We start from the raw sequence: 19,064 nt of genomic DNA, 5'->3' as shown, positions 1-19,064 counted from the left end.
AGGACAGGCTTCTACAAAAAAAAAAAAAGAGATGTCCATTAAAAACTTATTTTTAAAACCCATTCTTTTTTTCCATAACGGTCACATGAACACACCAACAACATGACCCACTGCAAATATAGGTCAGTGAAAGAGAAAGCAGGGGGGGGGGATCAGTGTTGTAACCCCTTTTCATAGAATTTCCTCCCACAAGGCAATACTTTCTCATTTCTTTGAAAATTTCCCTCTATTTACAGAACATCACATATAATCGTACATTTTTACTTTATTTCGCTCACTGCAACCATGTTTTAAGGGCAGAATGGGTGCAAAATTCGTGTTTAGGTGCAGAGAGGTATATTAGGGGGAGTAATTAGGGGACTCCATTATTTTGTAGGTGCAGCACCTAAAAGGTCCGGGCTCTAGTTATGAGCAAATGTTTTGCCTGATGTCATTTTTTGAAGTATAAGATCCACTTTGAATTTTCTTGCCACCACAACTTCTAAATGCATGAAGTTTATTACAATTGAGCAAAAATTTAATTCAATTTTACATAGTCATCAGTAAAAGAGCAGCCTGCTTGATGTTCATTCATGTTCTGCAAGATAACTTTGCAGTCAAATTATTTAAATAAGGTAACTCATTTGTTTTTTTAATTCACTGTAACAGAGTTACGTTTGAATAAGATTAAGTGTGACTTAGTTACTTTTTGAACATAGTAACTGCAACTCGGTTAAAGACTAATGTGTGTGTGTATGCTAGTGCTTCTTTCTTCTGTTTGTCACTAAACCTTTGCAATGGCTCATTTCCAGAGACTGTATAAAGAACCAGTTACGGAAGGACAGGAAGAATTCTGGGAACCTATTACAGTAAGTTTTCAAGTAATATATTTACTAATTACCTTGAGAAGAATAAAGATACTTATTTTGGTTTCAGCACAAATTATTAGTAACTTCATGTTAAGAAATTCATGTAACATTCACCCCAACAGCTTTATAGAAAGATTTGTTAAAAGTATGCACTGTGGTATACAATCTAACTCATTATGGCTGCATCTTCAGATGTAGATGAAAGATTGAAGAAACACAAGTGAGTGTTCGACCTGCAAAGTTGCCAGGTCCAGTGTAAAGATGCATTGGGCAGGGGGTAAATTTCCTGTGGCAGTGTGACTCTGGAGAATATGAGAAGTGATGAGAATGGGATAGGTTTTGCTCCTTGAGCAGATGCATTTGTGAGCAGGGCAGTATTAGTTGTGTGGTGAAGGGGTATTTTGGACCAGGATGTTTTGGAGGTTGAGGAGGTCATTTCATCATATGAGAACCAGAGGAACGTAACTCCAAAAATGTGTTTATTTTTTGTTTTGTTTAGCATATATCCTCCGAAGAACTCTATTTGAAGTCAGATCGACATATCTCCACTTCTAATACAGAGTCATGTATCTTCCAATTTACTGACTGTTTTTAAAAGTCAGATATATTCCATTCCTGAGAATACATTATTTCCTCTCTCCTTGATAAATTGGAATCTTGTCCCTCTGGCGCTCATGCGACGATTTGGAAACAACTCTAGACTTGTCCGGAAAGATATTTGTGGTGCCCGGATAACTGTGAAGAATGTGGAGGAAGGAAAGTAGGGTTTGTCTGATATAGTTGAGGTGGGGGTGATATGATATTGGGTGACAAGTACAGGAGGGTTGGTGTCCGGTTTCTGGTGAGAGTGTATGAGGCAGCTCGAGGATAATATTTTTGTGACCAGGGTGAAAGGATAACCATGGTTGACCAAGGCTTGGTGTAGGTGGATTTTGTAATTCTGTTGGGAGATGGGTGAACTGTTTAGGCATTGTTCTCTTAAAGATCAGGGAGAATGGTTTTTTTGTTGTTTTTTTTTTGTGTGGAATGGGTTAAAACTGAAGTGTAAGTTCTCTGTGTAGTTGGTGGGTTTGATATTTTCAAATAATGTTCCTGGATGTGCATGTCTATATCTTGGAAGGTGATTTGATTAGTTGGATTGGGTCCAGGTGAACTTGATGGAACTGAAGTTGTTGAGTTTTTCTAGGAAAGTGGATTTTGATTGTTCTTGATACCTAACCATTGAAAGCATTCCTCTGGCTGTTTTGTCGATGACATTTTCATGGCCTGGGCACTCACTGTCACTGTCCATACCAACAATCACAATACTCCTTTCAATGACTGCTTCCGGGATCAGCCATGGGTGCAACCACATCACCTTGTCTAAATAAGGCCACTCAGAACACTCAGTAGATTTCCCAACCAAACCCCTGATCCCCGTCCCAATTCCCTACTCCCATTTCCTCACATACCCTCCCAACATGCTCCAACAACCTACCATTCAATATTTCAACAAGTCCGGTGAGAGAACCTGTGTCTGGTCAGGGTTTCCTATTTTCTCTTTCCTTCTCATGTGATATGAGTTTTGGATGGAGATGGGAGAATGAAGTACTTTGAAAACGTAGAAACTATAGCTCTTGTGTTTCCTACTTTTGGTTTCTGAAAATCTCGTCACCCTGTGCTGATTGCTTTATCTCAGATATGGCAAAGTTTGAGGAGTGTGAGGTATTACATCCTCTCTCTTATGTACTGTCAAGACATGGTCCATTGTCAGAGTGGTTAGCGTATCAGCCTACAACACCAGGTGTCCCTGGTTCGAATCCCAGCCAGGACATGGGTGTTGTTTGTGATTGTCTCTTCATCAATTTCATCATATCATCACTCATTCAAATCTTCATGATTAGCCAAAAGTGGCAGAAAAGTGAAATAAACTGAACCAAATCAATCAAAATCAATGACATGGTCCTCCAATGCACAAGGGACGGCTTCACTTTTTTTTTTTACCTTTTTAACTTTTAACGCTACAAGTATATATATATATCATAGATACTGCTAATCAACCAATATCTAAATATAAATATGAATATGAATATTGGATAAACCAGCAATAGAGTTGGAGCGGGAACAATGTTCTGTCAAGCAATTAAACAATGTTGACAGGGCAAAATTATTATAAAGTTATGCATATTATTTTTCGCAGGGAATATTATTATTTTTCTAACCCATGCAAAATGTGGAAAGTATGTACATGTCATATATACATAAGCAATTGTTATTGGTACACAGGAGTGTTATTTTCAGTACTGGCAAATGTATTACACTGAGTAACTAATGTTCTTACTGTCAAATAATTCACTAGGCTCATGCTTGTAGAACTATTTTATGACCACACTAGGATTAACAAAGGAGGATGTATAAATTTGAACACCAGTGTTTGAAATTGGTATCCTTTCTTTTTTAGGTGAGAAGTAAACATACACAAACACTTAAGATATATTTCAAATGAGGATTTTAACATGTAAATGTAAATGTGAATAGTATTGAAGTACTGGTCAAAAATGTATTTTTCACTGTGAAATATCTTGACTGCTAATTTATACTCATTCATGCATCTACTATTATGGAGTTTGAGAGGCATTAAACACAATTTCCATGAAAGTAATTAGATTATTTACAAGTACAATATTTTCATATGATATGGATATGTAAAATGAATATTTTTTTTCTGTATTTTTGTTTTGCAGAATTTGATCCTTCATAAGCACATAAAGCAGAGGAACCGTGAAGTATGTAACAATTTCAGTTTTTCTTCATATTTTGAGTTAGTTTTGAAACTAATTGCCATTTCATTTAAAATTTGCCAGGCAAAATATAATTCATTTCCTTGACTGACAGTAATTTATTTCAAACAAATTTATGTAATAGTGTTCAGACATGTATTAAAATCTGAAATATTTCATTCCTGCACCATGCGATAAAGTTACTAGACTGCAAAGTGTGAGAGAAGTGTAGATTTTTAAAGTCATATGAAAACATGCTTAAAGTTTATGTCATGAAGAAATGAATAGTGATAGATTTTCCCAGTCTTTTTGACTTGGAGAGCTACAACCCTATTTATGTTAACAATAAGAAATTAATTTTAGGAATAGTATAAGATACTGAAAACAGTTTTAAATACTGTGAACCATCGATTTTTGCCATTTTCAGAAATTTTGCATAGAATTGTTGCATTGAAGGTACTCTAGGATTACATTAGTATGTAGTTAGTATTTAGTAGTAGTATGTGTTCTTAGTATGAAGTAGTAGCTCTCCATGAAAAATCCAATTATTCCTGTCAACGATAATTTGGTTTTAAAAAAATATTAGTGGCAATAAATTGAGAGAAAAGTGCAGTTTCCACACTTTCTGAAATGGCAATATCTAAAAAAAAACATCATCGATTCTTTTCAAAATTTTATGACATAATCTCTGATCATTGTCCATCAGAATTATATAATGAAAGTAAGCAATATTTTTGTTGTTTGCTTGTAATTAATTTTTACATATTTGAATGTGTGGCCAGGGTTATGACTTTTTTGTAACCCCATGTTCCTGTGTCATAAATCCATGAACTTTTGTTCAAAGGTAATGAAAAAGGAAATAATTTGATTTAGTTTTGGAAAAAGGTCACTCTCAAACCATATACGCATAGGCCTATATGTTGTTTATAACGTAACATACAAAATTACAAATAAATACAACTTACAAGTCGGAATATCATAATACATAATTTGTCTTGTTAGACAAAATAAATCTGAGCTGAAGTTTCTCCTTCATTTTACAGACATTATTAAGTTCTTGAAGACACTTGCTTGCCCGTTCTGCACACTGATTTGTTCTGGGAATTACCAGTCTTGATGGTTCTCGATTCCAAAACTTTTTCACACAGTTTAATGCTTTTTCATGAACCTGCAAGCTGCTACATAGCTTCTGATAATCATCTACATTGTAGATTTGGTCAGTAAACCAATGGTCAGCCCATCTGTGAGAGATGAATCTACAAATTTTGTGTAGTGAGTCTCTTCTCTCTGGTAGAAGAATAAATGCCAAAAGAGCTAGTATCGCTTGGGAATTCCATCTTGCATTACTTAATTTAGTTATTTTCTGAAACTTCACTTCAGGAAATCCTCCAGTTTCTTCAAAAAAGCGGAAAACCCAAGTTAAATGAAATAGAAATTTCATATCATCATGCCATCATGCTGTTTCAGAAATCTCTTCTTTACCATTCTCAAAATTAATCTTGAGCTGCTCGTAGTTCTTTACAAGTCCCAGGATAAATGGATATTCGATATTGGGTGATGTGTTGTTTCTTCCAAGTTCGTCATCCATTATTATTCGATTTGATTGATTGATCGAGTTGGCATTTTAAGTCCACTTTATGCACAGAAAGGCTAACCGGGACTGGACCTACAGTTTAAAGTGGGATCTGAACCACTATGTGCCTCCACCAGGTATCAAACCTGGGACCCCTTGATTACAAGGTGACAATGCTACCACTGCGCCATTGAGGAGGCCCTCATTATTATGTGAAGCACTCTGTCAAGAACATGATGTTGTCAACCAATGAATTGTGTTTTTTTCCAGTTTCTTTTGAGCAAACAATCTTTGTAACTAAAATTACAATCCCATTCTTTCTTCCAGTGTTCACATTTGTATTGTCCACAACAATCGTCTTTATACTCTTCCATAACTTGTATTCATCGAGAACAGCTGTTATTCCTTCAACAACAATATCTGATTTTCCATCTCGTAGATCTAGTGTTTCTAACTTAACTTCTCTTCATTCATTCTTCAACACTAGCACTAGATACGTTTACCATCAAAATGCAATGACCAGTTTTATAAGTGTAGTGTTTTCTTCATTTTTTCTTTAAGTATAACAGCTTCTTTAATGGTGGACCTGTAAATACCAGATTGTGAAGGTGTCTCAATGTCGATCCCATCTGATAACTGTCGGCAAATGGTTGCTGCTTTGCTGGTTGATAAACTTGAAGTTGTACTAATTTGGTTGCAGATTTGGTTTTGTTATACTTCTTCCATGTCCTTGTAGACTGTTCATCTGAAGTTTTGGACTCTTCATATTCGCTCTCAGTCTCTGATGTTTTGGAAGTTGACGAAGTAGTAGTAGTAGTTGTTGTTGCTGTTGTTGAAGTAGGCTGCAAGGGCATTTTTCTTCTTTTGGATGGATGGATAGTTTTGGAACTCGCAGCCTTCCCAGTTGTATAACCAACATGGCCTTTGCTTTCGATCTGAAGATGATATAACCTTCTGTCGTCACTGCACAGCCATTCACCATTTTCTTTTGTGATGTCAAAACCTTCATTCAATTGATTATATTTTCCTCGTTTTACACATTCTTCGTAGATGTTGAACACCTTATACAGTTTTGCTGCTACGACTTGAATTGATAAGATTGGGAATTTTAATTTCTTTTGCCATAAACTTGTTACTTCTTTCGCGATTTCCTTTACATATTCTTTCCTTCCTTTCATGGATGCTCCAAGGAAAAGATAGCGACCAACAATTTGGATTTTGATTGGTATCCTGCTGTAGTTTTCCAGTGATTGCTCTTCTAGTGGAACAATTATTCTTTTCCCATGTGATTCTTGAAATCGTACTAGATTCTTCATCCAGATCTTGTTGTTTTCAGTCATAGAAGCACTTTTCTTATAAGATATTATGATTACAAATTATACTTGGCGATTGGAATTATTGCAGAACTGTTCATACTTCAACAAAATAATGGCTAAGTATACCATTACACACAACAGGCCACACTGCGAGGCCACAAAATGACACTACACAGCATCAGTTTTCTAAGTTCCTTTGTTTCCAAATGTGGCATGGGAACAATGTTTGCCGAATATAGTCTGCAAAACAGTTCTCTTTCCCTCCCATTTCAAGTCACAGTCACATCCACTACTGGGCCACCTTATGTTGTCTTCTTCCTTCTTGCTACGGGACATCTCCTCTTTATTCTCAGACATCCTGCTATTGGTTGGCACACTCAAACATACATGACAGCACTGCCTACCGGCATCTTCCAATACTACATTAAGATGACTCTGACTTGTCTGTCAGCAAGAGGTCATTATTAATCGGAACAGAGATCTTTCAGAAAAACAATTATCGCTGCTCAATCAGGAAGCTTTTACACTCTAAAACAATGATTGTTCCAGAAAGTTCAAGAGACTTCTACTGAGTTCTAGAAAGTTTCATAAAGTTCTAGAAGACTCCAGAAAGTTCCATAATGTTCCAGAAGGTTCAATAAAGTTCTAGAAGGCTCCAGAAGTCATAGTGCTACTACTTGCAAAATGCATATACTACTATTTATATACTATTTTAGAAGTTTCGTGTTGGTGGTGACTTTTTTACAAAACTAAACAGAATTAAACCCTTTTTCATTAACTTTGAACAAAAGTTCATCGATTTATGACACAGGAAATCAATTATTCTACAAAAAGTCTAAAAGTCATAACCCTATTGGCCATTGTCATAGTAACCATTAACAAGGACAAAATATTCTTCCACAAATGCTTTCATAATACTTTATCCATACTATATGACCTATTATTATTTATGATGATACGTGGGTCATTCAATATATAAGTTTCCGTATGCTGTAAAAAAATTGTTTTTAAGATACATTAAAAAACTATACATACATGTGTAGGAGGATCCTTTCTCACTTCACATAATCCCCATAGAGATTCAGGAATTTGTCCCACCGTTGCACCAATTTCTCCATACCCTTTGCAAGAAAATCAGGGCTCTGGCTATTGAACACTATTCTCACATTCCGCTTCACTTCTTCATCTGTTTCGAAATGGTAACCTTACAATTCAGACTTTAACACCGGAAAAAGATGGAAATCATTCGGTGCTAAATTGGGGCTGTATGGAGGGTGGGGCAGCCGTTCCCACCCAAATTCTTCAATTTTGTGTTGTGTTTGCACTGCTGCGTGGGGGCGAGCGTTATCGTCAAGAAGAATGACACCAGCTGACAGGAGACCTGGTCACTTATGTCGAATTGCGTTTTTCAGTTTATCCAATGTTTGAAAATAACGGTCAGCATTAATTGTTCTTCCTCATTCCAAAAAGTCCTTAGCATCCCACAAAACGGTCACAAGCACCTTCCCAGCGGATCGATCCGTCTTGAACTTCTTCACAGGAGACTGTTTGTGCTTCCACTACATGGATGTTCTCTTGAATTCGAGAGTGTAACGATGGACAAATGTCTCATCCTCTGTCACAATGCGCATGAGGAATGCACTGTCATCTTGCTGGTATCGCATTAAACCTTCAAGGCAGCAGCCCATTCTCAGTCTATTATCGTGACTCATCATAAACAGCAACAAGTTTTGTATGAATGGCCCTAGGAGGTAAGCCATTCTCCCAATCATATCGAATGACAGAACGAACTTCTTCTTTATTCCAGCTTTCCAAAATGCGTGCACCATCCATGCTTCTAAACTCCTTATGACGTGAGCCTGCTTTTTCCGAACAAGCATTTACTTTTCGCCCTTGAGTGCATGCGCCTTCACGTCTGATAACGAATCGATTGTTCCTTGTAGACGAAGGATGGTGCTTGTCAACCATGTGTTTCTTTTTAATGGCATTGCTTTATACAATATTTTATAGCACAGGGAAACTTACATATTGAACGTCCCTAGTAAATGTAATCAAGTATTCACTTTTGTCTCACATTTCTGACAGGACATACATTTATTTTATCTGCCCTTCCTCAACATTATGTTAATTGTTCTTGTGAAAATGGATGACCCATCTTCAGTAAAACACTGTTTGGATGTATTGATTACTGATGTCTAATTGGAGAGCATTTGTAGCCATTGGCAGGACTGTGTATGTGTTTTCAGTTACCCAAATTTCGTTTACTGTACACTTATTATAATTCCATATTTGGAGAACAATAGGAGTACTACATTTTACATTTTCCTGTTCATATTGTTTTTTGTGTGGGCTGCAGGGCCTCTTCAAATAGGTTTCTTTTGTAAAATTTAAATTTTGTTCTTGTACTAATTTTTTTGAGGGGGGGAGGGCTACCTACTCACTAGAGCGTGATAATTTGAGGAAAAAAAATTAAAACCAACCACAACTGCCCATGGTAAATAGTTTTCCTACTACTCCATTTTTCTTTGCACAGTACTGCACATTTGAAAACGTTCTCTCCCAAGTGTCTTACAGTGGGGTGGGGGCTCCCATTAACTAAAGGTTAACCATAAGAATTGCATTATGTAAAATAAATTTACTTTTTTTCTGCAATTTTCGAACTGTGAGATCCTAGCATGTAGGCAATCCATTAAATTATTCTGCTTCGTGGGTTCCATAGCATGAACTGGCCCTTGGAAATTGAGTGATAAAATGTGTCTCGAATGTGAATATCAGTTCATTGTTTTACTACTTGAACTACTGAGAGAAAACATGGTATAGTTGCCTATTTTCTGCTTCTTAGCCAGCAAACAGACTTCGAAATCCTGTGCTGAGAAGGCTTGCATGAATCCCAGTATGGAATGAAATTGTTACAGTATATTTTGATAGCTCAGCCATTAGGCCATCTGACTATCATGTGAGACCCTGGGATTTTTTTCCACCTGGTCAAGCGACTCCAGCACCCAGCCAGCATTGTATAAGGTGGCTACCTGGAGGAAACTCTGGGGAATAAAGGCGGCCAGGGGTATGGTGCTGATCACATCACCCCCAACTTCAGCCGGGATCAAGAAAGTGTGGGGCCCTAACTCAATATCCCCTATATCCTTCATGGCATGGTACCAAGCACAGGGAAGCACTTTACTTTACTTTTTTACTTGAAGTTTATTTTTTACTAAAATCTAGGTTTACTTTCAGGAGAGAAAAGGAATGAGACAACACAGGAAGAATCAGCAATTCGAGGTAAGTAACTTCACAAATGCACTGAAATTAATTTATTTTTGTAATATTATTCAATTAAAATATTCCATATGTATCCATATTACTTGGAATAGTATTGAGGTTATATTTATTTGTGTCCATGAGATCATGACTTACAAATTTGCTGTGAACAAAATATAATAGAGCACACTATAATAATGATTTCAAAATCTTCCCACATAACAATTTACCATACAACTATGATATACACAAACAAATATTAATAACTCTGCTAGATGTAAAGGGTGACCCTCTTTGAAAACATGCAAATGTCATCCTTCGTTCCACGTAGTACACCCTGGACTGCATTCTTGCGGAGTAATGAGGTTCTGGTACCTGAACTCGCAGCATATATATGTCCATGTATGTGATTGTCTTTCTCATTTTCACGATTAGCCAAAAATGAAGTAAAAGCGAAGTAAAATAAAACAAATCAATCAATTAATAATTGTACTTTTAAAATGAAAGCAAGTTTCCTGAACTGTGAATCACAGTTATTGACTAATAACAATATAAAAATTATGTACTCCTGTGAGATTCGTAGGGACGTGACTGGTATGATAATGTATACATATTGTTCACTGTAATTATAACACATTCAACACACATTTCCATAGTAAGTTCATGTATACAATATCAGAAACAGAAAAATGTATATTTATATATAATTTTTTATTTGCTTTAATCAAACTGTTCAAATATTTTACAGGGTTGTTTACCAGAAAAAGCCTTTCTACAAAAATAAACTTATATGTATGGTGCCAAAACGCGCACAAGCAATTTTAAGCATGTTTGAAAAAATCAATTTAAATAAAGAAAACTCCAATTTGAATTTAAAAAATAATGAAAAATGATTTTTTTAAAATAAAAATCATGATTTTTATTCACCCTGACACTACCCCATTGGGGAAGGCTTGAAAACTGTTATGCACATGCTTTGACAAAACTGATTGCACATATCCATAAGAAGCATCCACAGTGTCATAGAAATGATTGAAACTCCCCTCCATATGAATGAACCATTCCCTTTGTTCTCACATGTTGTCAAGCCTTTTGGTTGAAAGAATTATTGAAATAGTTCCACACTCTTTATTCATTCTTGCATGCATGCATGCATGTATATATGTTTAATATTGTGTTTATCAAGACATGATGGACTGGTCGCGTCGGTAGGACATCTAACTGACATACTGGAGACCCTGAGTTAGATTCCCAGAGTGGATGATCTGAGGTTGGAAATTTTCCTGCCTTGTCCCCACATAAAAGGGCTCTGAGGTTCACCCAGTCTGAATAAATGGGTGTGGGGTAGATTAAAGTTGACTGAAGCATGGTGCTGATCACATCACCTCCAAAATTGCGGCAATTGAGAATGTGTGGGACCCTACCACCATACTCCCTAAAATGTGCCTTAATGGCACGGTGCTATATGCATGGGGAACTTTACCTTTATGTTTTACACCCCAATAATGTTATTGAAGTCAGGACTATTGCACCCTACTGGTTATACGAGGGTGAGTCAAATGAAAACCTTACAAGTGCTGTAAAAATATATGTATTCAGTGGAAGTGAAACAAATAGTTATCATTTTTCTACATAATCCCCTCCACATTGAATGCAAGTTTCCCATCATTTACAAAGTGCTTGTATGCCCTGGAAAAGAAGTATTTTGATTGGTTGCATAACCACGTATCAGAACGGAACTTCTGTCCTCCTAGGGCCTCTTTAAGTGGTCCAAACAAGTGGTAATCACTTGGGGCCAAATCTGGGGAGTAAGGAGGATGGGGTAGGCACTCAAAATGCAAGTTGTTAATTGTCGCAACAGTCATTCGGGCAGTATGTGGCTTAGCATTGTCATGCTGCAAAATGACACCTGACAACTGCAGTCTTCATTGCTTTCACCTTATTGCAGGTTTCAGATGGTTCTTCATGAGATCACAATATGAAGCACTAGTTACTGTGTGTCCTCTAGATGTGCAGTGCTCCAGAATAATGCCAGCACGACCTTACCGGCAGATGCTTGTGAAGGAAACTTTTTGGGTTTAGGGGAAGATGAATGGTGCCATTTCATGCTTGTTTTCTTTGTTTTGGGAATGTAATAATGGACCCATGTTTCATCTCCAGTTACAAGTCTCTTAAAAAAGTCATTACCCTCATTAGGAGCACCGCAAAAGTTCCTCACACACATCAACACGTCACATTTTCAGCTCGTCTGTAAGATGATGTGGTACCCACCTGGCCGACACTTAACGAAACAGGAGCACATCATGAATGATCTTATGTGCTGAGCCATGACTAATACCTATAATGGCAGCTATTTCATCCACGGTTGCTTGGCGATTATCCCGTATAACGCACTCAACATCCGCTATATTCTCCAGCATCACAACTCAATGTGCTTGGCCTGGGCGAGGAGCATCTGCAACAGATGTCGCACCACTTCTGAATTTCTTACTCCACTCATACACATGTTGCTGTGACACACAAGCTTCACCATACTGCGTCTTCATTCTACGATGAATATTCATAGGTTTAATACCCTCACTCATCAAAAATCTGATCACAGAACGCTGTTCTTCCTTGGTGCATGTTATTAGTGGGATGGCCATCTTGAAACTGCTTCTACAACGACGACTGGTCACCAACACTCTACCACCTATTAGAGAGAAAGTAAAGTACGAGCAACAGCACCACCAAATCTCATCACAATAACATAAATATTAAACATTTTATGACACTTTTAAGGTTTTCATTTGACTCCTCCTCGTATATTCATATATATACAAATGAAGAAGGAGACAGTAAACACTTACCACACAAAAAGAAAACATTTGATATTTTGCACTTGGAATTTTCAACGGAGAAGAAAGAGTTGATGTCACCTCCCTCTACACCAATATTCCCTATGCCCATGGCCTCCGTGCCACGGAATCCTTCTTTAACAGCTGAGCCAAACCCCACAATCGCAGCACTCACTTCCTGATACAACTAGCCAACCTTGTACTTACCTGCAACAACTTCTGCTTCGGTGGCCAACATTACCTGCAGATACTGTGGCCCCCCCCTTATGCCAACCTGTTCATGGGCATGCTGGAACAGGAATTCCTTGACTCGCAACAACTGAAACCACTCCTCTGGTTAAGATTCATAGATTATATTTTCCTCCTCTGGACACATGGCGAACCCTCCCTCACTACATTCCTAAATCAACTAAACAACTTCACTACCCTCAAATTCAATGTTTGTTGCAGGGCTTCTGGGACCTGCATAATGTGCATAATGTGCCACATGTTCTCAGTTGGATTCAAATCTGGCGATTGGACAGGTCAAGGCAAGATACGGATCCTATCAATAATCATAAGAATATATTTATCTCAATACAAATTGAGAATGAGCAACATGAGACTATATATTGGTATATGCGTGATACCTCCCAGGGCACGGGAAAACATTAAGATTTGCAGTAAATAGACACAAAAACACAGAACTTACGTTTTAACATATGAATTCAGAATCTATTTATCTTGATTATGCAATTTAAAAAGAAACCAAAGTTGTACATCATAACGAAAATCACAAAAAGAAATCACAGTAACAGCACAATCTTTCTCTCATGCACTTCCATTAATCTCGTAACCTTTAGCCAAGATTCATATCTATCAGGTGGGATGGTGTACTTCAACAGTCTCTTCATACGTCCGGGAAGGACATGTCAATCATCCCCTCCATTGAGTAACAAAATCGACGACGACTCGTGGAAGCACTCACAGTCTAGGAGATTTTGGATTCAACCTTCTAAAAGTATTTTCCTCATGTCTGGAGAACAATTAAAAATCTTCAGATTGTCGAAATTCACCTTGCACACTTCCTTACGAGTTTTTGTGTCCATTAACACTGCCGTGTTGAATTTCACTTGGGTAGCTATGAACGGTCCTGTCCACAAATAAAACAATTTGGAAATGGTCCGGTTAACAGCTGAACTTGGACGATGACTTCTTAGCAGCACCAGGTCATCCTCCTTCAACTGAAAAGCATGGAACTTCGGCTTCAGTTTCCGCCTCTGCACAGCATATTGTTCCCTTAACTGCACTTGAACAACCTTACTCTGCCAGTCTTTCTCACCATCTTCGGATTCGGGCTGGAAATTTAGTACAATCTTGGATAGAACTGCACGTACAAAATCAATTTGTAATTGTTATTAACCAGTGAGGCAATGTCGAAGAGCATTTTGAACAATATCAGGTAGACACACTGGCAGTACACGTGAAGAAAACGTAAGAATTTCTGCAACTCAAGTGGATGAAGTATTTGACTTCACTGAAACGTCACTGGACAAATGAATATCACAAACTAAGTTCTTGGCAGTGCGAGGCCTCTCTGAAAACACCTTACTATGTGCAATAAATATGTCGAAAAATTTGGCTCTTTGTTCCTTAGCCAATAATTCACTAGAGTCAATCTTCTCTCTTATATCCTCTAGTGGTGTAGCCCATTTATTGTAGGTAGCTTCAATTCTCCGGATGCTCATTTGCTTATCAACGGAATCATCATCATTATCTAGCTTTTGCTCAATTGGCTCTCCATCAACCATTAGATACAACTTGTTATGCTTGAGATTGATCTCTGCTTCATATTTCTACAGGAACGAATAACCCAATAATAAGTCTGAAGGCAAATCCTTCACAACAAAAATTTCTAAAGGTATGGTGCTCTCAGCAATTTCCAGCACGATTCTGCACTTTCCCACAACTCGAGTTCGACTTTTTCCAGCGAAATCAATAAGTCGCACCTCTGAAGTATCTTGTAACATGGCCCCTGGCAAATTTTGCTTTATTTTCTTCCAAATCTCTAGACTCAGAACAGATATTTCAGCTGCAGTGTCCACTATACAAGTTATATCAACATTTGCTACACGTGCCTTGAACTCAGATGCTATTCCAAAGTTTTTAGACTGACTAGCCTGACACAAATTGTAAAGAAACTCAATCTCTTCATGATTGATAACAAACACCAGCTTCAGATCATTATTTAAAGACTGGGAAATATTTTCTGCAGGCCCCAATTCTATCTGAGACCGTCCGGCATCAGAAGGAGACGTTTCTATGCCAGGCATGGGGTAAAATCCCGCACCGAGATTCGCTCCATTCTCCCAGCAAAAATTTCTGGTCAGCTCGATGCTCTGTTGCTGCTCGTTACTAGGGTACGACACTGCAGCATCTGTTTGTAAGCCACTGCTCGCCACTTGGAATTGTGGAGAACTACGACCTTCCCTCAAAGGTTCACTGTGTTCTGGTGAAGATAAACGGTTCTCAGTTCGTGGTCTCTCACAAGGTTCGTATCTGGCAGCAGCACACTCACGTCTCTGCCTATTTTGGCTTTGTTGATGATAACGATTGCCGTTTCTATATGGACCTGCAGAGCGATTTTCACGGTAATTATTCTGCCTCTGGACCATACGAACCCTTGGGTTTCTGTTTGCCGGGTTGCCTGGAATATCTTGGTTGTTCTGGTGAGTAGGATTCTCCTTAATCCACGCAGTTCGCCAAGCATCCTGCTCTTCCACTTGCTCGTATCTCTTAACAAAATCTGCAAGCAAATCAACAGTTACGGGTGCGTGGTCCATAGACAATTGCTTCACTCTATAAGGCAATTGGCCGATTATGAGGTTTACCACCTCTTGGTCTGTGTAGTGGCTACTCAGGTTTCTGTAAGCAGAGTATACAGACCAAACATATTCTTCCAAACTATTGTCATTGTTTTTGTTGTACCGTTTGGCCCTAACAGATGCCAACTACCTTTCTTTTGCCTCTGAAGAAGCAAAATGCCTCTTAAATGCCCTACGGAAATTTGAATATGTGTGGAAATCATTCTTATGAGAGTAGAACCAATGAAGATTTGCCCATTAGTAATCGAGGAATAATCTCCAGCCTGTATCTATGCGGGATCTGAAGGATCTCAAGGTTGGTATCTCAGCCGAAGTGGCTATAATATTTCCGTTGAATTTCCGCATGGAATTCAGGTCAGCCATCCGGGGAGTCATCCCACCACGTGTAGCATTGGTTCGAGATTTTCTTTCTTTTCTCTTTTCCGAGAAAGTCGACTCGGATCAAATAATCATTCCTACTGTTTACTATCTTAAAAATGCAACATTCAAAGTTAAAACTAAGTAATGTAAATGAAATTCTTCAAGAAATTGAATATTAGAGGGCACTCAGGTATGGTATAGTGGAACCACAAGCAAAAAAAACCTGCGCAGACTCGCTACTCCTGTGCACCGTACTCCCACGTGGAGGGGAGGGGGAGAGCGAAGCATGCTTTCTTATGGCCCGAGTTGAAGGGGCTCAACCTTTTTCTGCCATTTTCCAGAAATATGTTAGGTATGTACAAAATCATTATGGTGCCAATGCAGTAGGGGTCTTCGATGGATACCCAGATTCGGTAGAAAAGAAAAGCACTAAGAGGGTGGAAAGAGCACGGCGTGCCAGAGATACAACTTCTGCTGAGGTTTTGTTTACAAAAAGCATGCACCCACAGGTGCCACAGGAAAAGTGTCTGGGAAATGAGAAGAACAAGCCTCGTTTTATTTCCCTCCTCAGAACCAACCGCATTTGAACGATCACACATGACGACAATACAAGCTTGTAATGCACCCAAATCGTTACAAGGTCTTAAGTGTTGATACCAAATATCTTTAAAGACTTCTGATGTTTTACTTTGTTTTAATTCAAGTCCTGCGTGGCTTGTGAATATTGTATTTATAATGTTCATATGTTACTACAACATGTTAATTAGTATCAATCCCTGCGTGGCTTATTTATTTTTAAGTTTTTATGTGCATAGCAATATGTCAAGTGCACGTAGTTCCATTGTGGGCCGTCTGAGGTCATGCTGCATTCTCTACACTCATGCACCTTCCTGCACACACTCTGCCATGTAGTTCTGTGAGCCACCGCTCCCATTCGCCTATATAAGCGAGGACAGGAGCATTCTGGCTCAGTTCTTGTCTGGCCAGAAACTGGCAAGCAACTCAGGGGATCCACGCCCAGAAGAAGTTGATACCTTCAGACCATCAGTCTGATATCGGCTCCGGCCAGAGTGTATCCTCAGCCTCTTTTCCTTACCCTACCCATACCGGCTACAGCTGTGTGGTTGATGCCTTCGGACTTTTGGGTCTGATACACGGCTTCGACCAGAGTGTACCCTTGGGCTCCTTATACTGTCCGCCCTGGCTTCGGCTGTGAGGTAGTACCTTCGGGCGTTAAATCTGATACTGAGCTATGGCTTGTGTGTACCCTCGAATGCCTCATTGCTCCTATGAGTATGAATTAGACCCTCGACGGGCAAGGCCTGTGTGGACCCCATATTGACTATGACCCTAAAATAAAATTAGGTTCCTTTTCTCCCCAGGCACCACACTGCAAGGAATAAATGTATGGTCCCTGTCCTCCTTTCGTCGAGACCAGGAGCTGAGGCATCGTCAAGTGAACTTTGCATATTGACGGAAGGTATTATTGGAGTCCAGTGTAGTGTACAGTAGGTAACAGTGTGTGCTGCCATCTGTGAACAGTGTATCTGAAAGAACTGTGTTCAAAGTGTAATAACATTTTATACCCAGCAAGCCTTGAGATTTTTATGGAGTTTCAGTGCTACCAACTGGAAGAGTTAGCATAAGGGCAAACTTTTGCATTAAGACTAAGTTCGGGTGTTGCTGCAGGGTTGTGGTAAGACCTGGAGAACGTTGCAAGCTGAAGAGGATGCTGATGTTCTCATAGTAACCACAGCAAACTCGTTGTCTTCTCAATATGATGCTGTCATAATCATTGGTGAGGATGTCGACCTGTTGGTGCTCCTCACAGCTCTCTCTCTCTCTTCCCAACATATATTACCAAAAAGTTGGTAAAAGCAAATCACCTTACGCGTTGTACTCCAACAAATGTTTTAAACACATTGAAATAGTTGAAAACATTTTATTCATTCATGCCATAAGTGGCTGCGACACAACTGGTGCTCCATTCGGTCAAGGCAAATACAAATTTTATAATATTCTTCTCGAAAACCCCTCAGTGAATGAACTTGTTCGTGTGTTTCAAAATACAAAGGCAAAACGAGGAACAATCACTTTTGGCAGCTGAACAGTTATTTGCACTTTTGTATGGCGGCAGTGAGAAATCCAATTTGGAAAATTTAAGGTACACTCTTTCTGTCAAAGGATTGAAAAAGAACAAATTCAATTTATCCAGGCTACCACCCACCAAAGATGCAGTCCAGCATCATGCTTCAAGAACATACTTGCAAGTGCAGACTTGGCTTGGGTACGGTAAAGATCCAACGGAATGGGATGGAAGAAGGATGCTGTTGGGTTACTAACTCCACCAATGTTGCAGGAAACTTCACCTCGGGCCTTGCTGAACTTTATATCCTGCCAATGCAAAAAACGTTGTGCTGGAAAGTGCACCTGCAGAAAGTCGAGTTTGAAATGCTCCCTACTCTGCATTCACTGCAACGGCAACTCATGCGAGAATACTGTAGAAGCTGTTGATGATGAGACAGATTCGGTAGGATAGAGGAAGACTATATTGAAGCTGTTCAGGGTCTGAGTAAGAGACAGAAACTTGAGTGAAGGGAATGACGAATCATCTACCTAAATTGATTATTGTGTTTTCAAAAGTGTGAATGAGTTAAATATAAACTTTAATAGCCCTAAGAATTATTAAAATTAATTTTTGTTGTTACACTCAAGACTTAACTAAATAAGATTGTCAATAAATGTTAATTTTACGAAAATACCAATTTTTCAATTTTTTACCATACCTATGTATCTTAGTTACTAATCTTAATTTTATGTTGTAATTACATTAATGATTGATGTTGTTGACATATATGTTTTAATAGCACTAATAAGAATTGAAAATAAAATTTGTTAGAAAAATAAAAAAATCCAGGAATGACAAGTTCAAAACACTATACCACTGTTTCAATTTTTGACCTGATTTGAGGTGGATTAGAACCTCGATACCTAATAGAGATAAAAAACATAAAACGTACACCTCTTTTATGGTCTACAAAATCGGTATTAGTAAATTTTTCTTGAAATTGCACTTGAAATGCAGGGGCAGCTCCAGGGGGACATGAGGGGGTGCTTGCACACCCCTTATTTTTCTTCTGCACCCCCTTCAGCACCACCTACGTACACTGAAAACACTAACCTTTAGAGTGTCATAATTTGTCATGTCCTCATACTGAGTGCCAAATGTTAGGTACTGAAGTAAGACCA

At 38.5% G+C, this 19,064-nt stretch overlaps 1 protein-coding gene across 1 annotated transcript in view; it reads left to right on the top strand.

Moving 5' to 3' along the window:
• The window catches only part of LOC145978788 (uncharacterized), a 208,503-nt gene that overhangs the window by 71,125 nt on the left and 118,314 nt on the right, over positions 1-19,064 (top strand). The window contains exons 11-13 of the mRNA XM_083111607.1: positions 792-848; positions 3,572-3,613; positions 9,731-9,775. Of these exons, the coding sequence (XP_082967733.1) occupies positions 792-848; positions 3,572-3,613; positions 9,731-9,775 (144 nt within the window). The remainder of the gene's footprint in view (positions 1-791; positions 849-3,571; positions 3,614-9,730; positions 9,776-19,064) is intronic.

This window comes from Lepisma saccharinum, chromosome 25 (genome assembly GCF_977018435.1).
Source record: "Lepisma saccharinum chromosome 25, izLepSacc3.1, whole genome shotgun sequence".
In the NCBI taxonomy this organism is placed as follows: domain Eukaryota; kingdom Metazoa; phylum Arthropoda; class Insecta; order Zygentoma; family Lepismatidae; genus Lepisma; species Lepisma saccharinum.
Note: the sequence above shows the minus strand (reverse complement) of the source record. Positions and strands in the feature narration are given on the sequence as shown.